This window comes from Cydia strobilella, chromosome 12 (assembly GCF_947568885.1).
Source record: "Cydia strobilella chromosome 12, ilCydStro3.1, whole genome shotgun sequence".
NCBI classification, from domain to species: Eukaryota; Metazoa; Arthropoda; class Insecta; order Lepidoptera; family Tortricidae; genus Cydia; species Cydia strobilella.
In genome coordinates, this window is record NC_086052.1 from 5,270,678 (window position 1) to 5,297,073 (window position 26,396).

A 26,396-nucleotide genomic window follows, 5' to 3' on the forward strand; every position below is an offset into this window, starting at 1 on the left:
CGGCACATCTTTTCCTGTGGCTGTAAAGTCCAATCGCAGCACGGCACTTCCTGCCACAAAGATCGCAGGATTCGCAGCTGAAGCGCGAATCTGTTGATGGTTCCTGTGAAGCCCGAAATCTTTTCTGCTTTAAATCATCGAGCCAGACTTCGTCATGTCTCGCTATGCCACTATGCTAACTTATAGTAACGTTGGTATTATTGTATTCAGATTGTCTTCAGCAATCAAAACGAGATTCGATCCTCTAGTTTGACTTTCGGTCATACTTTTTTGTCGTAAGGAACTGTCAGCCGGGTTAGCACATGATTGGCGCGACAGTATCTCGCCGCGAGATTGACTACCCGTCCCTCTTTAATTAATGCAGTTAAAAAAATACGAGCAGTCTATCTCGCGGCGAGATACTGTTGCGTCAATCATGTGCTCGGCCCACAGGGATCATCATTTGACGCGACAAATATAAAAATGTGTTTTTTTGTCTCCAAATTTCACAGATCTAGTATGATGCACGACCTGTGCCCATGTGCCTAGTTCAAAGTCAATAAGGTTCTTTAAAGTAGGTAACTTACATGTAGGTGTTTAATATATTTAAATCTTTCCCTTAGTAAGATTGTTCATTCTGTTTTTTCTACAGAAAAAAGAAAGCACAAGTTTGACAAAAATTATATGATAATTTTTATTATAGATACTGTGTTGTGATTGTTGCATAATAGATAAACAATTAATAGTTTATTTACTTTATTTTATAGGTATAGTTTACAAGACTAGATTTATCATAAGTAACATTGTTAAGTAGGTATCTCAGCTTTTTAAGAAAATAAATAGTTTTGAACATTTTGTTTTTATCGTTTTATTTAAAAAAATGAAAGATAAAAAAGAGAAGCTGTCTAGATATATTTTAACACTTCCTTTCCTATCCTTTAAAGTAAGACCTAAAAAACTAGAAATGCACCAGAAATGGTCCATCCCTCCCTCAATTTAAAATTAATCGTCATTCGGTGTATAGATAATAATTTAGCTCCGAGCCTCCCGGCTGTTACTTTGTCAGATGATAGTTTAGTTAGATGCTATTGTGATTTAAAAAAATAGCCGGTTAATTGTATCGCGGTGGAAAGACCGTCAGCTGATGACATGAACATGTAAAAAAAATTTTTTTTTCGGTCTTCGCCTCCCGAAGTCCCGATTGATATTGTGTCAGATGACAGTTTAGATTAGATGCTATTGTGAATTTAAAAAATCGTCAGCCGGTTGTATCGCAGTGGAAAAAGCGTCAGCTGATCGTATGAACATGTAAAAAATACGCGCCTAATCTCTTGTCCGCAAAGTATCCGTAATCCGTTTATTGAAACGCCTGATGGAATGCTACATGCAAAGTTTCATGATTTTGATATCAATCATAAAAAGGTATGGTGCCTAATTTTTACACGTTCATACGATCAGCTGACGCTTTTTCCACCGCGATACAACCGGCTGACGATTTTTTAAATTCACAATAGCATCAAACTATCATCTGACAAAGTATCAAACGGGTAACGGGAGGCGATGACCAGAATTTCTTTTTTTTTTACGTGTTTCGGTGGCTGCCATTCCTCAACCCACCAACGGAGCGGCAGCTGACGTCCACGAGGGTTCATCATACATAGCCGTTAACCACTATACGAGTTAATCGAGTTATCGCCCGGGAGGCGTCGGTCATGGAAATGTGTTCCTGGCTCGCGGTCTATTATATGTATAGTTTTATTCATACACAATACCCACCTACCTATTTACGATGATTAAATTAAGCATGAAGAAAGTAGAAATCTCCATTTCCATATGTTAAAAATCAAGAATCTAATGGACGATTACAGGTATAAGTGCGTGAGTGTGAGTTTCTATGAGTGGGTACCTAATATTTTCTCTAACTCCAAAGCGTTGACCTCATTATACGATGACGTCATCTAACGGAACCGAGTTTCATCATATCGTGAAACTTTTGAGGTTTTAGATAAAAAGGGTTACTAAATAAAACAATAAATTTGTACCAAGACTTTATTGTTCAATACCATTAATTACCCACAAGTACCTAATTCTAAAACAGGTTACAATTAAAATTCAAGTATGTCAACAGGGTCGCAGTCGGTCTTTACCTTTTAAAGTAGTTTCAATGCAAGTCAGCGTACCGAATTAAGGTCAAGATATGTATGTGCAGTGGATGAATCACTGCACATATGCGTTGCCAACTGTTTCAGTTAATATAACATGACTTGCTCAATTTTAGCGTGGGCGAAAGTGAAGTAAACAACAATGGGTGAACACCTTTTTATTTATTCTCAATAAAACAGAATATAATTTTCACTAGCTTAAGTTAAAATGGGAATAAATCAAAGTGATTTGTATTTCATTTTTCTTGATGCATAAACATATACATAATTATATTGTATTCAGCATTTAACTTCGGAACAAAAGTGAAATTTAGTCTGAAAATAGTTTCCATATAATCTGAACTGAAAAAATTATGGTTAGTTTTGATATTTATATTTTTTAATGCTACAACAATTTTACAGAAGTCTATGAAAGTTTCTTGGCTTTCTGGTAGAGAGTATCAACAACCTTACTCATATGGTGGATGGTTTCCAGAACAGTCTCATAGGTTTTCTCGAGGGGGGACTCGTCAAAGACAATCAGGACGCCTTCTCCTTGATCTAGGATGCCATTCAGCTTCTTATCCAGGATCATTTGGGACAATTTCTTCTCTACTTGTACGACGGGCAGACGGATAGTGCGGGCTACATGTTCCACTTGGACGCGCATGTAGGGCTCCACTATACGGCATAAGTTCTGTTCCAACATAGTATCGTACAGGGCACCAAGGTGAGCTCTCACTACTGCATCTTCTTCAAGTTCCGGCTTGTAAGTTTTTAGTGCAGCTTGGAAATCGGCCAAGGATCTCTTGTGAGAAGCTGTCGCTACTGCTCTCATTGCTTCTAACTCTTTCCCGGCATATTTGAGGGCCGCTTTGCTGCCACAGATAACAGCAACTTCTTCAGCCTGATTCAACATAATTTTTGACAATAACATGTATTTTAGTCCCGTGAGTGCTTTGGGACTATCGGCACCATCATATCCTTCAAAAGCTTCATAGAAATATGAATATGCGGTTTTGAAGTCCCGTTCATCTGCAGCATGCAGGATGCCAGACTGCAGGTCGAGCGCGGCTTGCATCTTCGGGGGGCAGTAGATCGCGTTGGCAGTGGTCCTAGCTGACGTTAGGGAGGCGCGCGCTTTCGGTAGATTACTCAGGGCATGGTAGGTTTTGCTCTCGAAAAGGAGCACTTCCACTAGTAAATTCTTGTCATCGAGCTTTTTGAGCTCACGCAGCAGCGCGGTGGCGAGGTCCAGCGCCTCCGTGTACATGCCCGTGTCGTAGTAAAGCGCGATCAGCCGCGCCTCCAGCGACTGCCGCAGGAACGTGCGCCGTTCCTCTTTCGCCCATTCTATACACTCTTTACATAACTGGACTTCTATGCCGATACCCGCCTCCAAATCCAGGAAGAAGTCGACCAGCGCACGCACTAGTTTCGCCGCTTTTGCCTTGCTTATCAGGCTAAGAAACGGCCGGGTGGCTTTGATCAGTTCGGCTAACTCCTTGGCCTTGCCCTCCTTTTTGTATTTCTCGCCGAGGTTCAGGATGCCCTGCTCCTTGGCCCTTATGTTTTCTTCATCATCTTCAGGCAATTCTCCAGTACTGACCATCTTGTCGGTCATGCGGACGTCCTCCTCTCTGGTTGTTGACGACGACACACGCGAACGCTCAAATAACATCGCGCCGGCCATGATGTGGATATTTATACTCTTAAACTAAAAAAATCCTTCAAGTAAACAGTGATTTCCAGTACAACTGCACGATTTTTCCTTTGTATAATTTTGTTATATTCGCAAAGTCATCGACGACCTCTCTTTTTTTTTCGTAAGCAAGTCGTAGACGCTGGCTGGGTTGCCAGTCGAATTCTACAAAACTACTAAAATTTGTCTATGTCTAATGTTCATCGAATCAATATAGTTAGTCAAACCAAATTCTCAGTAAATGAGGAAAAAAAAAACTATACTCATGCTTTTCTTTTGGGTGCTAGTACTAGTGTAAGACAAAGATAGTATGATTCTCTGTGTCTATGTTTGGAATGAGACAGTTGTTTAACAAACTATAATAAAAATTATTTTGGGTATAATAATTTATAAAATACTAGAACAACTACAACTTCGTTTTCCCAATTTTTAATCATAATGATTAATAATATTTTTATTGATTGCTATTCTATACTGTGTCTAACTCAAGCATATAACTGGTTGTAAAAAATGTTTATAAACTAATATCAGACTGATTTGCGTCAGTTTTGTTAATTTAATAATGTCATATTAAGTATTAATGCCAACGCATTGGATTCCTATTGCTTAGTTATGAAAATCCTACATTATTGAAAAGCTTTCAATAACTTCATTTCATAATGACTTCGCAAACCAAAGTAAGTAAAGTAACCATTACAGCAGTACATGAGCAGTACCTATGGGTAAAAACTAGTAAAAAGTCCCTATATCGAATATTTGTAACATGCAAAAATTATTTGCGATATTCAGATTATTTCCAGGAAGGCACAAGATCTAACTTAGAAAAGTAGATATAGAAATGGCCCATGTAGGTAAATCATTTATTTCTTAGATAGCACTAGCAGGTGCTAGTGGAGATAGTAGAAATTAACTCATGTGTTTTTTTGGACTTAGAGCCTGATCTGTTAACTTAATTTTTAACAAGCAGAAACGTCTGCGAACGTTGCTATTAAGCTTAGAATAAATTTAAAAGTATAAAAATTACTGCCTTGGGTGAGACTTGATTGAACTCACGGCCTCTGGATCGATACTCCAGCGCTCCGCCATTGAGCCACCAAGACCTCTCCGAAGGCAGTAATTTTTCTACTTTTAAATTTATTCTAAGCTTAATCTGTTAACCTTCATAAGCCGGAATGTGGATCCGTGTTAGGCAGGTATGCTGGAACTTAAATAAATTAGAATTTTATACGTCCCGGCATACGAGAGGTTAAACAAAGATTTTATTCAGTATGATGGGCTACCGAAACGACAGTACCGTGACGCCGTGACTTTAAACCGAAATGATTAATGTTTCAGACAGAAGTAATCGTATCCACTACCGAAAATCCAGAAACCGTTTGCATGCTGTTTGATATATGTAAAGAAGTCAAGCTCTATTATGAGAGTCCAGTTATTTTTCTTACCAAAACAGATTTTTCGGATAAAGCATTTAACGTCATGTGTACAGTTCACACTATTTTGAATGAGAAAAGAGATGAGAAGACCAAAGGTCGGATTTTAGATTTGATTATTGATTACCAGTTGCACTGGTTGCAGTATGTGAACGCTATAGAAAACTTTGAACAACTTGTGATTGATCGAAGCTTGCCTAAAGAAGAATTATACCAAGCAGTAAACTACACTATGGATAGTATGACCTATCGCTTAAAGCATTTTCAACGATTCATTGAAAAGAATCGATCTGGTTTATCTAACGAAAACCATGCTATATTAAACGCAGAACTGGAAATTGTGGAAGAAATGCATAAAGAAATTGCCAAAGCCTTGGTTGACAAGTTGAAATGTTTTCGAGGTATTCAAAGCGGTCCAGAATTCGACATTAAACTTAAATCTGAAGTCGAAGATCTGTTACAATGGTTAGATAAAATTAGCGATAACTTAGCAATTCTGCTTAGTAAATATGTGAGTTTTAACGTTCTACGTTTAAGTAGCGATTTAACAAAAACGTTACAACAAATAGTTGAAGACTTCAAAACCGATGAGTCACCTTCAGCTAAAAAACTATTGGAAGAACTTAAAGGAAAAGGAAAAGATTTATGTTCAATGGTAAGGTCTACAGCAAGTCATGATCTTGAGATAAATAAAGTTGTAGAAAAAATAGCTGTATTAGATGACCGTATTAAACGTTTAGAAGAAGAGAATGCACATGCAGCGCTTGGTGCACTTCGGCACAAAAAGGAATTCCTTGAAGCAAGATTAAACTCGTTAGACAATTTAAAGACTACTTTAAAGAGCCTTCACACCTTTGCAGATTACATGCCGGATATTCCATTAGATGAGTTGTGCGAGTGTCCAGATTTCTTCCAAATGAGAATTTTTAACCATGCACTTCCATCTCCAGAGCGCGAGCGTTTGATCTCCCAGTTCTGCTACTTATGGGATATAGCTGTCAATGGGAAAAAGAAAAAATCAATAATATCAATTCTCAGTGCAACTGAGGAAAAAGAAGAATTTACTGATGACCTTGGTATTTTTTATATAGACGAACATGGTAGAAAAATATATAAGAAGCCAGATGCACCCACATTGTACCAATGTAACGAAAGTGAGATGTTAGTTCCTCTTTCTGATGATTCAGAACATGTCTATTTTTATGATGAATGTGGGAGACACTTCTTGCACCCTCACACTAGGCAAAAGATCTACAAAGCTCATGCAACAGCGAGTGAATTTATGATGGATAGCTCTGGAGCTCTTATTAAGTTGAAGGAAATCCGCAATGGCATCACGTACTGCTACGATAACTTTGGGCGTTACTATATAAACGAGGAAAACAAGCGTATCTACATAGAAGAAGACGCTACAAGTGAATATGAAAATGATGGGTTTGGTAATCTTGTACGTATAAGAAGTCAATTAGATGTTCTTGAACCTTGCCCCGATGATGAAAATGTTACCGAAGATTTCAATTATTTGAAACGAAACGTTGGAGCGGCGTTGCGTGAATGTGTTGCGAAGACAATTGTTGCGCAGCCCGCAGATCCCGTGAAGTATTTGTCCACGTGCCTATTTAAATACAGAGACAATATTGAGCAAAGAGAAAAGAGAGCTAGAGAAAAAGAACAATTGGACGTAGAAAGAGAAATACGTGCAGCTGAGGAACGCGAGGCTTTAGAGAAAGCCGCAAGAGAAGCTGCCCTTCTGATGGCGCAAGGTGGCAGTGAGGCTTCTTATGATTCGAATCTAGTTAACTACCAGCATTCACCCGATATTGATTCAACTAGCTCAAAACAATAAAGCGAAAGTGAAGGTTCAAGTTCAAATAAGTTTCTTGACTGTGAACCCCGATTGCATCCGCGCAGTAGGTATGGTTCTTATATTTTGTTTTAGAAAGAAGTTCTACTTCATTTATATTTTTAACTTTGCGTATGATGTAATCGTATATAATAGGTATCCAAATTGAATAAAATGAATAATGACTATTAGATCAATTAGTATCGTTTTCGTTTCATTCATTTCTTTACAATTATTATGATTTGTCTTATTCTATGTTCACTCAGCTTTTTGCATCCCTATTTTAAATCTCTAATTGACGGACAGTGTACCAGACCGTGACATTTGTACAGTCCAAGGCATACAGGCATCGTGTGGAAATCAAGTGGGCTTTCTTTACCTTAAGCACCCTCCACACTCGTGCGTGGATCGCGGCGCGAAGCCACGAACGCGAGTGAGGAGCGGGTGTCGCAGATCTGCGAAATTGACTCGAATCTCGGTACTCGTGAAGTAAAGACATACTTTCCGCACTAGAATCGAAATGTACTATTTCCCGTTCAGAAAAATACAGAACTTGTGCGCCTGGTCGAACATGTTGTATGAAAAAAGTGCATTTAGGTTTCTGAATCTGTATTCCCAATTCGGATTCCTGATCAGGAAACCGAACGTCTGTGGCCAGCCTTAAGGTTACAAAGTTTTGTGTTCACGACAGTTCAAAGCATGACTATAGTTGGTCAAACCAAATTGTCAGTAAATAAGAACAAAAAAAAACTTTTTTTTTTAAATCCTTATTTATTTATAGAGGGTTTTAAGTTTTAAACAAATGCCACCCTCATAGTGGCTCTCTAAAAAAACTACAACAGAAAAAAAAACTTGGGTGCGGGTACTTGTGTAAGACAAAGATAGTATTATTCTTTCTGTCTATGTTTGAAATGAGACAGTACTTTGACAAACTATACAACAATAACTACCATAATATATTAATTTTTACATGTAGCAACTCGACATTTTGACAGATGTCGGCCATATTACGATTACGAGTTGTGAATTTGACGAATTCCCTACTCCTCGATAATATCATATCATATCATTTAAGTTAAGCCAAGTAATACTTTATCAGGAACTCGTTTTGACCGTCAGAAACGGGCCGAATTTGAAACGATGTTTCGTAGAAGAAATTATGCTAGGTAGTACTAAATTATATGTGAACAGAGTGAAAACAATTTGTGGTGTCTACGTGCTTCTTACAATGATTAATCTTTTAGGACAAGGTTTTCCAATATTTTATGTAAATTAGCTAGCATTAGTTGGAGTGACGTATCGGGCTTCGAATGTTGTCGTCACGTGCCGTCGCGAGGATCGTGTGTACAAATACAAGTGTGTGAATGTTGTAGGGTGTTTGAGTTATTGTCGTCATTTTCCTTTACTCATGGCCTTGTAGGCCGGTTAGTGCGACAGTTTTGCGATGGCTCCCAGACCGCCCGGTCCTCCGCCGCCTCCTGGCCCTCCGCCGCCGCCGGGGCCGCCTCCGCCGCCTACTTTCGGAGGTTCGTCAAAGGGAGGTTCGGGAGACAACAGGAACGCCCTGCTTAGTTCTATTAGGCAGGGGGCGAAGTTAAAAAAGACTGTTACAGTGGATAAGAGTGGACCGTATATACCGGGGAAGGTGTCTAGTTCTGGTGGTAGTGCATCTCCGGTTGGCAATGGGGTCAAGAGTGGTGGTATGCAGAATGGTGGCAGCGCAGCGCCGCCGATGTTGGGAGGGCTATTTGCTGGTGGAATGCCCAAGCTGAGGCCCACTGGTGGCAAATTTGGTGGTGAGTATTCTAGTTTTAAGTTGGTAAAATTGCTGTCATATGGCCGATGTTGTTTGACACCCGTTATCACTAGAATCTAAAACAATCTGTATTTTTTTTTTATTAAGTTTGTGTATGTGGAATTTGAATGGGTTAAAAGTATTCAGTTTCTTGTTGGCCTCTCATATCATAAAAAACTATTAGAATGCATTTGTGCTTAAGCTTGCTACTTGTAGTGAATGAATGTCTCTAACATCTATTGTCTCTAGTTTTTATTGTTTTGATTTATTGTTCTTACATCATATAAAAACAATCAACAGACTCTAACTGGATTTAATAGAGAAAATCTGTGATAACAACACTTTTTATACATATTCTTCAATAATGATATTAATTTTATACTAAGAGAATGTGATTGACTAATTCACCTGTTTTTTCTCTTTAAAAACATAATGAGACATGGTTTTCTTACAATTAATTTTACAAGACCAAAACTATCCTCTCTTGAGTAGGGAACTATGAAAGCACCCATGAGGCTGACATGTTCACCTCTAGAGTGTCCAAAGCCTCAATAAAAACCAGATAAAAAAAGTCCAAAACTAAACTACCTATTACTTAGTCTCTCACAGGGGTCACCTGGCCATGGCGGACTGTGGTCTGCATCCGGACCACCAAGCTATTTTATTTTTTTTGCTTATTTAATAAACCCAAGGAGAAACGGACCGCGATGGTCATTTTATTTTAAGAGCCAGACCCCTGAAGAAACTAAATGGTGATCCCTGGTTTATCACATCCAAACATCTTTATAACAAGCGCACACTGATATGATATCTGGTATTTAATTACATTATTGATTGTTCTCCACTCGGCTGCAGATAAAGGGTAGATTAATGATATCAAGTTGTGTTTATTATGAATATCAACTGAAAGGAAACTGCTCCTGTATTTTATGTTTTATATCTTAGAACTTAATGCTTAGGTAAATAAAGAAAATATCAGAGTATTTACATTCAAATAATAAATGTAAAACAATAAAATAAATTACCAAAACCGTTCTCAAACATTATTTATTTATTTATTTATTATTATTTTAAAAATAGTTGTACAGCATAACAGTATGAAATATACAAAGTCACTGCAAAACTACAAACAAATTAAAAACAAAAACAGGTAAACTAATAATAGCATTATAACTAAGTGTACTGTTCAAATTTATGTACTTAACTGATTTTTTACTGCTAGTAATTTGTTCTCTTAATTTCATGTATTGGATATAGTTAAGTGATGGTAATGGGTGGGCTCCTTTACACACTTAACAACTTTTAAGTTTATTAAAGTTAATCAAAAATACCTACTAAGATTTCCATATGCCTACCAGCGAAAGACACATAAATAACGAATACGATAAATCTTGATTTTGGGCAAACAGGACTTGTGACAGCAAATATGATATATAACTTGTTACGTATACGAGATCAGGTAAATAATATAGACTGTCAACCTCGGTACAAGTGCAAAGTTCGCATTCCCTTATTATTGTTGTAGATGACGCCCGACGCCGTTAGCGAGGTCTTAGATCCATATTATATTCCATATATTATATCTTAGTGCTTTCCCGGTTACTTACGTACGTCCTAAAAGAACTCCGGGTATACTTGGCAATTTAATCCCAAGAAATTTTACAGTCACTAGTTTTTACTGACCAACCAAGTGGGGAAATAGACTAGATATTAGCCTGGTTTCTACATGATGTTTTTCTTTAACACCCAAAGAGCCACTGATAGGTTAATATCTAATGATATTTCGTACAAACGTTCCGTTTGAGCAAAACTTGGTATGAGATGGTATGAGCCTAGGGTTGCCATACATCAGGATTTGTCTGGACATGTCAGGATTTTTGACCCTTTGTCCGGATTACGGCGGGACTTGGCAAGTGTCAGAATTTTTAGGAATGACCCACCGCAGAGCGCAGCGCGCCGCCGGGGCGTCGTTCAAGCTATGCCAAATCTCTGTTACAAGAAATGTCAGGATTTTTAGGGAGATATCAGGATTTTTGTCAGCATTATTTCTTCCATATGGCAACCCAATATGAGCCGAGATGCTACCTCCGACATAGGTACGGTTACGTCGCCGACTATCTTATCGCTCGGCTACCGAAGTTCACATTTAATTGACAACATTGCAAACGTTCCAAATTTTGTGTTCCACAAGTCTTAGTTGTCTTTACTCCACTCGTCGTGTGTCGTCGTCGTCGTGGTGTACTCGTCTCTTGTATAATCGTAAAAATTAATGAAATAAAATACGATGGCAGTTCGTTAAATACGTAACCTTAATTAAAACGAATAAAAACTGGTTACGGGCCCAGATTTCTACAAGATCCTTCGGATCTGATTAGGACCCAAGTACAGTCCGAGTACTCGTCTCTTGTATAATCGTAAAATTAATGAAATACAATACGATGGCAGTTCGTTAAATACGTAACCTCAATTAAAAGGAATAAAAACTGGTTACGGGCCCAGATTTCTACAAGATCCTTCGAATCTGATTAGGACCCAAGTCCAGTCGCAATCATATATATCGATCGGAGTGGTTAAAGGTGAAGGTGCTCACAAATATTTGAAGTATTTGAACATACAATAATAAAATTAATAAAACTGCATTTAACTAGTAAACATAACTATTAACTACGATAAGAAGTGTATAGACAAACTTTGAATGAATGTATAACGATTTTAACCAAGGCATAAGGGTGTCAGAAATTATGCACAATTGAACCCTACCACTTTTAAATAAAGTTTATAATCAAGTGGGAAATATTAATTCCCTCTGCCTTAAAGAAAAAACTTTTAATTTAAATTTTAACTAAACTCAAGCTCCGAAAAAAGGTATCATTTATTTTAAAATTACTCTACGGCTCACGGTCATGGGCCTTTATCACCACTTTTTAACATTGAAAAAAAAAAAAGACATTTTGATTTAGTGCAATCGTAATCAAAATCGCATACAATAATCATATTGTTATAACAGTAAAAATGTCGCGTACGTCCGCAGTACGGACGGAACTAATCATTTGCGGTAAACTGGGGCACACAGCACGCAGGATGGTAGGATGCGCCCGGACAAGTGGGCAATGTCATCTGGCATAAAACGGTCACCCGTCAGGCTAAAGCAATGAACTGGCCACACATTGCGTTTCTTTTTAGGATTAAAAATAACTTCGCAGAAGTAAATTGAAATAAGTGATTAGACGCTTTGTTTTTGTAAGTAGTTTCATTCAATAAGGCACTTTATGCCGTTAAATTATGAGTAGGGTGACTGCTATAGTTATTTATTGGCCCTACAAAGTAATTAGCCACTCTTAACAATAAGGCTTCAATTGGCTTGTTTCTTTCTGATTTGTTAGAAGTGGCCAACGACTATTCAAGATTCAATCTGATAATCGTGCTAACTTGAGACCTAAGATTTTTTAAGCTCTGTTTTCATATCCCAGATATTAAAATCGCAGGCCGCAGGTACGATGGTCAATAAACTACCTACTTGGTCTGCGTATCTCTACACCTTATAAAACAATAAAGTCCTCCGCCGCATCTGTCTGTATGTATGTATGTTTGCATTAACTTGAAAACTACTGAACGGATTCTCATGCGGTTTTCTCCTATCAATAGAGTGATTCTTAAGGAAGGTTTAGGATTATAAATTGTTAAGGTTTTGTGTAACCCGTGCGAAGTCGAGGTGGGTCGCTAGTCCGATTTTAAAAACCAGGATTGAAGCGACCAAAGCCAATTCTTTTCATTTTACAGCCAACCCCGCCAAATGCTTATCTGGCAGATAAACGGTACTATATTTTCAAATATAATAATAAGAAAACCTCTAAATCAACAATAAATTGATAATGACGGTCAAAGGAACTCATCTCTATTTCTATGGTAACAAAGGCTGTGTCACAATATATTTGGCCACTCTGGCCGTCACTATCTAGTTGTTGCTGAACCGACTGTACTGCGATCGCGACACAAATTTCAGGACAAAAATAACAACAAAACCCTAACATAATAATCGACCCAATGTTTACCGAGAGCCAAAACAATTTGTTCCAATTTAAACATTAGAAAACCTCCCGCAGTGCAAGTGAAAATCGACTGTTCCGAACCATCGTGCACGCTTAGCTTACAATTGTAAACCTTAAGCTAACGATATAAAGTTCATCAATTATCAGCAACGTACAACGGAACTGACGGTTGCCAATGATGTAGGGCGCGAGGATGCGATTAGGACTACGTACCATTACACATTGTTCACTGATCATTCGTATACCTTATTACGAAGGTATAAGGTTCACCTACGGTGTCCATCTTCGGTCAGTTAAAAGTGTTGCTTGTGTTTGGTACTACCAGCAAAAAAGCCGACCATGAATGGGTTTTATGTCGTTGCAGTAAGGCTCACGAACGGGCAGTTATATGTCGACGATGGTACCGGTGAATTTGTATGCGTTACGTTTACGACGTTCGAACATTCCATGAAAGGTTAAACGCCGTTTCGTTACGATTTTATTTTTATTGTATACATTTAATGTTCCTTAGCTTTTCTTAGAAAAAAAATCGGCGCTAAGACCCTATTTGGCCTGACTAGAATTACTGGAACAAGGATTAACAAACAAACCGTGTTCTCAGGGCAATACTACTCATACACTAGGGACCCTTTGTCCCTTTCCCTGTTTTTATACACTTTTACGCTCGTTTTTATGCGTCGACAGAATTGTATTGACCAATCTTGGAATAATCTCTATCCAAAGTCAAAGTCAGTCCATATATTCTTTATTCAAATCATCCTTGATTGGTCAAAATTACAGGTTTTGACGCAGCGTATTATGAAATCATCGGAATTTTATCCTTTATTAAAAACCCTCGTATAACCTCTTACCCCATTATTCATAAAAGTTACCTCTTACAAACATCTGTTAAACTGTCCCTTTCTGACAATCAGAAATGTCAAAATGACGGAAAGGGACAAACGATTATCAACGGTTTGTTACATTTGACAGACGTTTATAAATAGCACCATTAATCTTTCCAGGAACCACACCCAACGGCCAGATCAAAACCGAAGCGCCGCGGTTCCCCCCGCCCCAGCCCAAGTCCTCGCCAGAACGCAAACCTGGCAATGTCAACGCGCTCTCAGCAGCGTTATCGGAGGCCTTGGCCTCCCGGGACCAGCAGGTCTCGCAGGTGTCCCAGGCCCCGCCGAGGCCGGTGTTGAAGAGGCAGCCGAGCGAGGCGAGGGCGCGGGGGCCGCCGCCGCAACCGCCGGTGCAGAAACAGATGCATTTGGTAAGTTTCAAGCTTTTAGCAGGACTGAAGGGCTAAGATAGTCGCCTCTTTATCATCCATGCCTGTCACGTATGTAAGTGCGAAAGTGACGGATGACACGACAGGCGGTAAAAATGGGACCGGATATCGTTATCGCCGCTAGTTAGATTTAAAATGTTACAGCTTTGTTTGACAAAAATGTAAGAAATGTCTCTAATAATAAATAACGTTGCTAGCTTAACCCATTTAATGCCAAGGACGTGCAAATAACATCTGTAAATACGATCTCAAAATTAATTGAAAAACCGTTACTGTGCGTTAGATTCCCTCTAATCAACTTTTCTTGCAATCATGCTAATGTCGTTTTGTAATCGTAAATTAAAAATCTGTACAGTTAATACAGCTGACAAGGACATCTACAATCAAGAGCAATAAAAAAGGTGTGGCTTTGTATGTTTTTGATTGTTTTATTACAATTATTACTGAGATTTAAACCATTTTGTCTTCAAATGTAAACTGAGATTTACATAGCTCGACATAGATACTTATGCCAAACGAACCATTTCACAGAACAGTAAAAACAGCGTTTTACCCCTTACTACTGCCTCCCAAGATTTGTTCATCCCGACAACAATGAATCTTACTGGCATGTACTTAAAGCTCATTTCTAATACAAATAACATAAGTCCTATTACCACTAAATAACGTATGAAGTGTTTACAATCCCGCGAAGCTCCCAGGAGCGTCCAAATCGAGATTACAGTCATCATAATATCCTTTTATAGGACCTTATGCCCTGGGCTTTAAAGTTTAAAGTTGCACGCTTATTTTTGGCCTCTCATGTGCATTCTACGGGAGATATCGAACGATTGACATTGTGCAAGTGGTTTATATTTAAACGCCCCGTGTGAGTTTGTGACTGAGCAAGATCTATATTTTCGTGTTGATTTGTACTAAAATAGAGTCATTTGTTAAGCCAGCAGTTAAATAAGTTGGTATAGTCGTCATCAGATATATCGGAGCGGCTAAGGTGTTCACAAATATCTGAACAAAACTTATGAAGGCGTTAAAGGGCAGGGCATGTTCAGATATTTTTCATTTGCGTTTAAAGGTCCCTTTTTATAGTTTTTCGTAAATAACTTAAACGGTGGCCCGTAACAATAAATCTTATACAGATTATTTACGCAATATAAGACTATTTTTTACTATGGGCTACCGTTTACGAGTTATTTACGAAAAACTACAGAAAGGGACCTTTAAATATCGAGGTTTTCTTATAAGAGCCTCGGCATTGAATATGAGTGCATTCAGGTGCGATATCAACGGTGTGTCCGTTGCAATAGTTATTTACGATACAAGTGCGGAAAAGAGGAAATTCGAAACGAGTGGCGATAAATTAAAACACGACCGCAGGGAGTGTTTTAAATCGACACGAGTTGCGAATTACCTATTCGCACGTGTATCGCACAACGTTTTACAGTACATATGGCCCTTTAAACTTTAGACACTTGCACGAAAAGTGCTATTTGACGCACAAGTGCGAGAAAGTAGCACCATATGTACTGTAAATATTGTTTTATTACATCGTGCGGTAACCGGACTAGGCCATGTTTAGATAACGATAGAGATAGCGATCGCATCGCAGTCACTACATACTGTAAAACTGATTTTACAATAAAGTTTATTTTTAACTTATTCGAGTGTCTGTTGTGCGGACTAAAAATACCTAATGATGAAAGAAAAGGCCCCCAATTAGGTGGACGACCTGGTTAAGAATTCAAACAAACTGGCCTAGGTGAAGGTCTCAGCTAATAATGATGATTATGAAAGTAAGAAATCTTGTTTTTTATGGTTTCGTCTTGGCAATGGCAACATTTTACATGAAAATGTTTTTGGTGGGTCATATTTCCTTAGATTGCGTCTTTGGGTAAAATGGGCAACTCGCTAATTGACGGATTTTCACGTCTTCAAATTATCATACAAGTGTACGTCAATTACAAATTTCAAGTAACACTCGGTGGTCAACAACCATTAACAATAGATTTTTCATTTAAAAATATTAAGTTAGAACCTGTAAATACGTTTTCTTTGCTAGGATTAAATATAGACTCACATATAAATTGGAAAGACCATATACAACAATTAATTAATAGATTATCGCGGTTTACATATTCACTGTATGAATTAAAAAAGACTACCGATATAACAACTGCCTTAACAGCCTACCATCCTTATGCCCACTCCTTGTCCCGCTACGGCATATTGTTTTGGGGCAACAGTACAACTGTAAACAGTCTGTTTATTGTACAAAAAAAGTGTATCAGAATTATAGTAAATATAAAACAAATGCAGAGCTGCCGAACCTATTTTAAGGAACTAGGAATCTTGACACTAGCCTGCTTATATATCTTGGAAGTATGTAAGTTTGCAAAAGCCCATAGCCATTTTTTCTTACAAGCCAAAGAACGACACACAAAGCCGCTAAACCTCCGACAAAATAACAACCTCGCGATACCCACATCCAACCTAACATTATATCACTCAGGACCTCACATGATGTGCATTAAAATATATAACAAAATTCCACAAGCAATAAAATCAATAGAAAATCCCAAATCATTTGAAACCACCTTAAATAAATACTTATTAGATAAAAGTTATTACTCTCTGCAGGAGTTTTTCGATGATACTATGCGAAAAAAGTAGAATGATAGTTTTTTTTTGCAATTTAATTAATAAGATTAATTGTATAAGTAAGTATAAAATAAATTGCTGTGCCCTTATAGGGTCTGTATTCTTGTAATTTGTAATACTATGAGCAATAAATATGTCTGAGTTTTTTTTTGAGCTTTTGAGTCATATTTAAACCGATCATCAAACTTTCAAGAAAACAGCGTGTACTCCCATCTTAAAGGGCTGGCAACACATCACTTACAACCCCTATGATTTTGCGGGTGTCCATAGGCGACGATAATTGCTAACTATCGGGCGATTCATTTGCTCTATTGCCTCCAATATCATAACAAAAAGGTGCATTAAAATGACGAAAAAAGCTAAACATCACCACGACGGGTGTTATGGTTCACTTTTCACCCTCACTTCACAATCTACTATTAATACGTTCAACAGTTAGATCTTAAATCAGTACCTACAAATATGAAATATGTATTTTCTCCTTTTGAAATAGTTACCTAATTTGTTAATAATTTGGTAATGCGTTAATTCGACAAATTTTAATCAATATATTAATGTATGTAAGTCGTTAATATGATTATGTACTAAATGTTACTCTATCTGGATACGTATTTAAAAAGTAAAAAGGTAGTCTAAATACGAGTAGGTATGCCTCCCATTTCGTATATTTTGAAATTTTTGGTTGATTAAAAACCGCGGTTTTGATCACTCATGTGAAAACGAAAACTTAGTCAAATAATATCTAATTTGCTTACACATTGCGTAATTTCTAATTTCATCGAATAGAACTTAAAAACATTAATATAAGTAAGCCACCGATCGTAAATTAAGAAGATTATTTCCGAACGCACGAAATAGTTCAAGTTCGCCCACACACGGCCGAAAACGCTAAAATATCCTTAGCGGGAGTGTGGCGTCATCCTCACTCTGTGGGAGTTTGGGCTTTCGATATAACCTTGCATTTGTTTGTTTAAGAAAAATGCACGTGTACTCTTTGTATAAGATACACCTCCTATTCAGAATCATTTATTCATTTACAATCATTTATTCAATAAAATATTGCAAGGAAGCGCGCAAAATATTGTGTTACACTGCTGTTGCGGGGTCGGCACGCCTACTTATGTAACACTTCTGCAGTTGCAGGCATCCACAGGCTACTTCGCTTACCTGGTATAAAAAACCGGCCAAGTGCGAGTCGGACTCGCCCACCGAAGGTTCCGTACTTTTTAGTATTTCTTGTTATACGGCAACAGAAATACATCATCTGTGAAAATTTCAACTGTCTAGCTATCTGTCTATAGATACAGCCTGGTGACAGATAGACAGACGGACAGGCGGACAGTGGAGTCTTAGTAATAGGGTCCCGTTTTTACCCTTTGGGTACGGAACCCTAAAAAAGAAATATGGCTGGCAACGTGCATTATTGCTATTAAGAGGGATTCTTCTAATTTCATTATTTTCAATTGTATCTTACTGGACGTCGTTTTGTGTAGTGTGTACTAAAATGACACGGAGTGAGTTAATAATAATCATAATCATAATAATTTATTTATAAAACCAATTTACACGTCAAAATAAATAATTAATAATAGTGATTTCCCAATAATAGTGATCTAGTTCTTAGGTACAAACAGTTCTGATGATTATGATTTGATTGCGTTATACCTTGTTGACATATTTTAAAATGCTCTTGCTAGTCAGTGTCCAACGATGACAACTGGGCAACAGTGATGTCCTACATTGAAATTGTTGAAATGTATTTTAAATCATCCAAAGATTATCTTCTTTCACTATATCTGTCACAAAACACATGACTATCTTTCTTTATCGACAGATACGGTTATCTGTGTATTACGCTGTTTTAGTCATTGCGCCCACCGCCTGTAAGTAGGAAAATACACTAAACGCTAAATACCATAATATCGATAACATAAATATTATTTATGTTATCGACGATTATATATATCTCACAATGTACCTGCGTGACTTTTTTTTAGTATCACATGTTATTAGTATTTGCGCGATTGTGTTTTAATTGCTTTACTTTATTTTTGTGGTTTATTCAAAATGTGGACACCTGAATATTCATTGAAAACTAGGGTATGTATACAAGTTCCCAGGAGTTATATGGGTATTGCATGTTATACTAAATTATAATATAATACTAAATCTAATAAGTTTATGGATATTCGATATGCCAAGTGCCTAAAGACTGGTAAATTGATGCACACTGCAATACCTAAAAAGTTCACCAGTTTAGGCCTTTTCCTAATTTGGCGGTACAGTATCGGCACATTACACAGTATTTTTAGGGTTCCGTACCTCAAAAGGAAAAAACGAAACCCTTATGGCTTATAGGATCACTCGTGCGTCTGTCTGTCTGTCCGTCTGTCACAGCCTATTTTCTTCTACTGGACCAATTAAGTTGAAATTTGGTACACATATGTAACTTTGTCACCCAAAGATGGACATGTAACGTAAACATATTAATGTTAAACACGGGGGCCACTTTTGGGGGGTAAATGAGAAAATTAAAAAATTAAGTTTGTCAAACTATATCGTGTAAATCGTGTTACATATCAAATGAAAGAGCTCTTTGTGAGAATCTTAAGAATATTTTTTTTATAATTTTAAAGTATAAATAGTTTAGAAGTTATTCAAGAAAATAGGCAAAAAATTACCATTCCCTTTATCTCCGAAAATACACAAAATAGATCTTTACCTATAGATCACCGGAAAACCTATTAGAAATGTGCAGTCAAGCGTGAGTCGGACTTAATTACTTAGTTTTTGATCCGACCCCTACGGGTTTTTTAAAGACATTTCACATAAAAGATACATTGTTTAAATTGTGTAATGTACGGAACCCTTGGAACGCGAGTCCGACTCGCACTTGGCCGGTTTTTCCTGATTGGCGCGGAGTCGCGGAAGCGGGGCTCAGTCCCGAATTTGCACCAATTAGAAATCAGTACAAATGTCGCACCGATTTCTTACAGTCGAGTCAGGAAAGGGCCTTATTATGCGTTCATCGCAGTACCGTGGCAGTACCTAATCCAATGCCTCCAAGGGTTTTATATTTTATTTACATAAATTACTTAGATTAATGTGGGTTTCCCGATTCCCATTGTGTGAGATAGTGTTTTCTTAACTTTGTTTGTACCTGCTTATTTTATGCATCGTAGATTAAATTGACACCGTTTTATTTGGATTAACGCAACCAAAGATAGATATAACTCCGTAATATATGGATAGAGTCTAAGGAAAAAACGTGTCTCGAAAATCAAGAAAATTTGATTCTCGTTCAGAGGGCGCTACTAGTTTTGGCCTACAGTCGTATAGATGGCGTTGACGGTTTCGTTTGTTATTTAACAATTTTAACGCATATCAGTGAAAGAACATGGGTCAAAATCATAAAAATAATTAATGCAAATAAAAAAAATCATTTATCTATATTTAAATACATTCTATCGTATTTTTATAAATCTTCATTTTTAGTTTTAAAGTGTGTCGACAGATGGCAGTGAATTTACTGGGGTTACAAAATTTACTATGACAGTACCGCTCTAGTATAAGTTACTCTATGACGCAACCTACAATTCACCATGCCATGCTATGGTAATATCATTCTGGACATTCTGTCATTTCCTATTTAAGGAAGGCTAAAAACTGAGTTTAATCATGCATAATTAAATGTATTTATCCTTAATATCCTTATTACATCGATAATTATTTTATAATATTATTTTATTAGTCAGATGTGCTATTTTTTAGTAAAGTTACCATTATAAGAAGGAAAAGTCCGCACCGCACACCATATGTATTCTATTATTTATACTATTGACGTATATTTTACGTAAATTGATTTCTAGGTATACCTAAGTCATTATGACTATTCCTACTTGTCTAAGGCGGTGATTCATCTTTCTGGTTCCTTGTATTTTAAAGACTACGACTAATTTGTACTCAATAATTGCATACTCACAGTGACTGTAATACATGTACTATTTTTTATGCGTTAAAATATAAGCAAACATGAACACACTAGTTGAATGTTTAGCTAAAACTAAACGTACCACAAACTTGGAGGATATAACCAAATGAAGAAGCCTTGTCTGTAATTTTTTGTACAAAACAGTCTGCCATTTTTTTGCGGGGGAGGGGAACGTCAAATGTATACGTAACCTAAAAATAGCAATCATGTCAGGAACGTCAGTCCATAATAATGTGTATGACCATTGGTCATAGTTTCGACAGAGGCGAACGCCTGTTAATGGCTACTCCGTTTGGTTATATCCTCTAAGACCACAAACGGTAAATCAATCTATGGTTTTAATTAATTTGTTCAAAGATTCATACGTTGTGTAAGACGTGTAAAGTCTAAGAAAATTTCGTTCCCCGAATTTGACAACTAAAGAAGATGGCTGTACAGCGCCATATGTAGGTACCTATATACTGGTAACTGAATTGGCAAACGTATGAATTTGTTTATTTTCCTTTTATTAAAAGTATCTATTTCCTAAAACCTCATACCAAATAAAATCCGTCAAATGACAATAAAAAGTATAAAAACCGTCGTCAAACAAAATCAAGTTTCTTTATTACGACTGTGTGGTAGTTACGTCACTAGTCACTAACTTAATAACGATACCACAATAAAAATGCAGCACACGCAAGCTATTATAGTTTCTATTGAAACGAAATAAGAGCTTTCACATCGCCTTTGTTTCGCCGCAGCATCTAAACCGGTAGAGCTAATTAATAATAATTACCAGAGATCTGATTATCGCAATCTCGTATCTAGCGGAACGTTATTAAAGCATAATGGACTTTATTACGAGCTGTTTAAGTATAATTTAAATTGTAAGATAACCATGATAACAATCTGATTGTCTTAACGGTCATAGGTCGTAATGTTTGTTGTTTAAATTTAGTTAGATACACCTTGATTGCCATGTAATATTTGAATATTGAACATAGTACGAGTATTTTTACAATGGGAAACTATCCGTTTCTATGACAAAAGTCTATTAGGTAACAATATATAGAAAAGTGGGCAATATTGTTTATGTGCGTGACAGTGGCGCCAGCGTGGCAACTGTGGAACAGATTCTTTATTTGACATCTGTCAAATAGTGTGTAAATAATGCCCCACGACACGATTCCATGAAATTTCCGCATTTTACCAAAACTTGTCCACCGCTTTTATTAGTATTTCCACCGGACACTTGAAAAGTTCAAACATAGGCAGTAGGCTAGTGTGTATACTTATGTACTTATTGAAAATCATTTTGTAAGCCTTTATTTGGACTCAGACTATGCTAACTTTGCACAAACTAGGAATTAAAAATGCATAGGTACATCCTTTATTGTGCATTCCTTATTAGCTCCATACTTGACGTAGCACTTGGCATGAAAAGCGTGATGGCGTGATCCGACTTTAATTTCATTTCTCTGTCTTCCCGAGCCTTATTATATAGGTAGGTTACATTGTTTGAATTTAGAACTATCGACTTTGTTAGTTACGCGGTATTGCACTATCCCCGACGAAATAGTACCTAAATATTTTTGGACATTTACATAAACCGACTTAGCCTCAAAGTAAGCTCGATAAAGCTTGTGTTGTGGGTACTATTAGGTGACGATAACACACCTTTCGTGTAGCTTTAAGTTTGTAGTCAATCTTGGTATATTACGATTAGCTCCGTGATACCCCAGTTTGTAGTCTAACTCGGTATACGATTAGCTCCGTGATACCCCAGTTTGTAGTCTAACTCGGTATACGATTTTTTTTTTAAATAAATAAACGTTTATTTAAAGATCTTACTTACAACTAAATACATATTTTCTTCTGCCAAACCACACAGTGGTTTGTTGGCAGACGAGGCTCCTTTGCGTTAGCTCCGTGATACCCCAGTTTCCCAGTTTCTGCGCCAGCTGTATCTACTCGTATGTGGGATGTTTGTTTATGTTTCGGATCAGCATTTGATTGCGACTTTCCGTATTAGTTGTTCTCGGCTTTTCTGAAGTTTTAAACCTAACATGGATATACGATACCTACGTTCATCCAATGGTTTTACTAAAACGAAATTGTATCAAAATTTCGTTTAGGATCGCAGTGAATAAGCCTATTGTAACCACCCTATACTCGTACAGTAAGCTGCATCAGATATATTTGACCCCCCTGAAAACAAGTTTTTATGCAGGAGGATCAGTTATGTCTGCAGCTTAATACTTTGCTTCGTACTACGAAGCTACGGACACTTTATGAAACTGATTTTCTATGCATATTGTGTATATTTTTAGCCTTGCCCTACTTATGCGATTAAACTTCCAATATTTCCATCCAGTCCATGCAATTTTGCAGCTCGCTGTATTTTATTTTATATATTTTATCGATCGGTGATATTGTATGTCATGTCAATACTATAAATTTGTGAACTCCCATCTCCGCACGGCTGTTACTTAATAAAAGGCGTGGGTTGAAATCAAACGGCATGGCGCCATTAACCCACGTATATTTTTAGTTAATTCTAGGTTTCAATCAGTTCACTGATTTTGAAATTGTGACATTACACTTTAGAGTCTGTTCGAAAAGAGAAGAGTTGTGGAATGTATTGGGCCCATACATTCCACGACTCTTCTCTTTCTGAACAGACCAGGATTCGAAATGATAATTATCAATGATAGTTATCTTGATAATTATCGTGATTTTTATGCCTGATAATTATCGATTTGATAATAACCTTAAATTTACGAAGATTCTAAGACGAGATTTAGAAAAATTACTAAAGAATTCAAAGAAAATAAATATAGCACCATCCATAATATACCTGGGATAATTATCGGATAATTATATAAACAACCTTAAAAATGTTTCCTGTCACATTTTTTGGTAGGAAATCATTATGAAAACGAGAACACTACAGATAGTGTTAGTTTTTCTTCGTCTGCACGTTATTTGCGCATTATCAAACGATTACTAAATGCTTGCACGTCACTACTACGCGGGAACGCGAGATAAGATTAGCAAAATAAATACTCGAGATGCTGCGAACTAACCAGCGATACTTCCCAGTCGTCCATGATGGATTTTCCTTGAATCGCAGTCTTTAAGCCAAAAATATTTAAACGTAGAAAAAAGCAAGGACTCTCGTCTTTGGCCCTTCAGGCGACTCCCCCCCCCCAAAAAAAAAAAACCAGCGATACTTCTGTATTCGTTAATTAAGTCCTACTCCTAAATATTTCTATAACACTTTCTATATTATACGGGCTAGACGACCAATTTTAACAATGCAAGTTTTCTCCTCAATATGTATTCACCAGCCGGGCTAGCCCATGATTGTCGCGACAGTATGTCGCCGCGAGATAGACTACCCGTCCCTCTTTAATTAATACAGTTAGAAAATGACGGGTAGCCTATCTCGCGGCGACATACTGTCGCGACAATCATGTGCTGTCTGTGCATTGTAACTGTGATTAGGTACGATTTGGTAGGTATATAGGTGATATTGTAGGTATATAGGTGACAATCTAAAAAACGCTGGTGGCCTAGCGGTAAGACGTGCGACTTTCAATCCGGAGGTGGCGGGTTCAAACCCCGGCTCGTACCAATGAGTTTTTCGGGTACGAAATATCATTTTCGGTGAAGGAAAACATCGTGAGGAAACCGGATCAATCCTAACAAGGCCTAGTTCCCCCTCTGGGTTGGAAGGTCAGATGGCAGTCGCTTTCGCAAAAACTAGTGACTACGTCAATTCTTAGGATTAGTTGTGAAGCTGACCCCAGGCTCAGCCATCATGGCTCAGGCGGCCATGAGCCGTGGCAAAATGCCGGGATAACGCGAGGAAGATGATGAGAAAAAAATTAAGAATATTTTTGTGAAAAAGTTAATTGTTTTATCATTAGATCATTACTTTTTAACACAACTGTGTTTATCTTATACATTATTTTCGTCTTTGTTGATAATGATGATATGGCATCGTTGTTTAACTACTAACGCTAAAACAGATGTCTTCACACCCGAATTTGTCGTCAACGTTCTGACTCATTTTTGACACTTTTTAATCGTTTGAGTCCTCGCTTAAGAAATTAGGATAATTACTTGTCCAGTTATGAGTTTAATACGGTCGCGTTGTATGTCAGCCGACAGCCGACGCCAACTAAACTCGACGTTTTTAACTATAAAACTTCCGTGGGACTTAAATTTAAGCTTCGGTTTCGGCATAGAATAATGTGTCTGCCGAAGGTTCGGTTCCGGCCAAAAACCTGCCGAATCTTTCGGCCGTACCGAAACATACAAGATTGTACTTTCGATTGTGTGCAACCGTAGTTTCGGTTTCGGCAGGTTTAGACATAAAAATCAACTTTCCGTCGAAACTAGAACAAAACCGAACATTCGTTTTAGGTTTCGGCAAATATCCGGTTTCTACATATTAATATATATACTACATATTAATAAAAATAGTAAACCCATTAAAATCATTAAAAAGCAACTGGCATGTCCAATCTATGGACGGTAAGGACTTTGTTCAAATTCTATACAAAATGTGACTTTTTGTACGAAGGAAATTGTATGATTTTCGACTTGGCCTAGAAATTAATAACGCAAATTTTGCATGCATGCAAATTACCCGACAGCCCATTAGATTTTTCTAAAAACGTTTGAAAGCAGAGGCTTAATTTGGCCCTGTACTTTTTAAGCCAAATCATGGAATAAAAATCCTATAATATGATGGAAATCGGATCAAATCGGCTTCCTAGAATTTTTAGAAGGATTAAAAGCTTAGCGTCCGTTTCATAAGCGACAATGATGGCACGCTAGGAACTGAAAGCCTACACTTGGCTCGTTCGTCTATTTCTCTCTATCGCTCGAATATGCAAGAGCGATAGAGGGGTAGACAACGAAATTTTCATTTCACCCAGCAAAGCTTCAACTGAATCCATTTGTTTGCAGTGCACTAATTGGTATACGTGACTTGGCGATATGCCAATCCGAAAACTTCGATTTCGAGGCTCCGGTATCGACCTCCTCTTAAATGTAACTTATTTAATTAATGTCCGTTTATAAAATAACCAGTTTAATTGATCGTTTTTGCTTTTTACCGGCGAGGCGAGATGCTTGGTTCTTCTCTGTCCCTAAAACTTGCAATTTGATAAAATGTGGCTTAAGGGGCTACCTGAGGTTTTCATCGATTTTTGACAAGTTTTGAATCGTACCTCCTACTTTTGCACTACATATAGAATTATAAGACAAGCGGCTATCGGTTCTTCAACCTTTTATCTCCATTTTTGTCTACCGGATTGTGAAAAAAATGAATACTTATTTATTTATGATTGTTTTAAACATTGTCTAAAAAAACACTTTTTTCGTATCTCGATTGCTGTGAAAGATCTTACTTATACGAAATCTATATATTTGGGTTCGTCTTAGACGTCTCTAAAAATTTGTCTAAACAAAAGTTATGGCCAGAAAACCAGTTTTTTGGCCTAAAATTGTTCAACTTTGATGCCAAATATTTCGAAAACA

General features: G+C 37.3%; 3 protein-coding genes across 3 annotated transcripts in view; 2 read left to right on the plus strand and 1 right to left on the minus strand.

Annotated features, from left to right (window-relative positions):
• Positions 1 to 2,016: 2,016 nt before the first annotated feature.
• LOC134745915 (26S proteasome non-ATPase regulatory subunit 11) lies at positions 2,017 to 3,967 on the minus strand. Its single transcript, XM_063680025.1, has one exon. The coding sequence runs from the start codon at positions 3,811 to 3,813 to the stop codon at positions 2,548 to 2,550; it is 1,266 nt and encodes a 421-aa protein (XP_063536095.1). The 5' UTR covers positions 3,814 to 3,967; the 3' UTR covers positions 2,017 to 2,547.
• Positions 3,968 to 4,434: 467 nt separating this feature from the next.
• LOC134745916 (uncharacterized) lies at positions 4,435 to 7,139 on the plus strand. The gene is made up of 2 exons (XM_063680026.1): positions 4,435 to 4,499; positions 5,158 to 7,139. The coding sequence occupies exons 1-2, from the start codon at positions 4,482 to 4,484 to the stop codon at positions 7,096 to 7,098; spliced, it is 1,959 nt and encodes a 652-aa protein (XP_063536096.1). The 5' UTR covers positions 4,435 to 4,481; the 3' UTR covers positions 7,099 to 7,139.
• Positions 7,140 to 8,100: 961 nt separating this feature from the next.
• Positions 8,101 to 26,396, plus strand: part of LOC134745917 (WAS/WASL-interacting protein family member 1-like) — a 39,658-nt gene continuing 21,362 nt past the window's right edge. Inside the window, exons 1-2 of the mRNA XM_063680027.1 lie at positions 8,101 to 8,891; positions 13,944 to 14,197. Coding sequence (XP_063536097.1) covers positions 8,540 to 8,891; positions 13,944 to 14,197 — 606 coding nt within the window. The 5' untranslated portion in view covers positions 8,101 to 8,539. The remainder of the gene's footprint in view (positions 8,892 to 13,943; positions 14,198 to 26,396) is intronic.

Coding starts and splice junctions, on each gene's coding strand:
- LOC134745915 (XM_063680025.1), bottom strand. CDS start 3,813: ATGGCCGGCGCGATGTTATTTGAGCGTTCGCGTGTGTCGTCGTCAACA.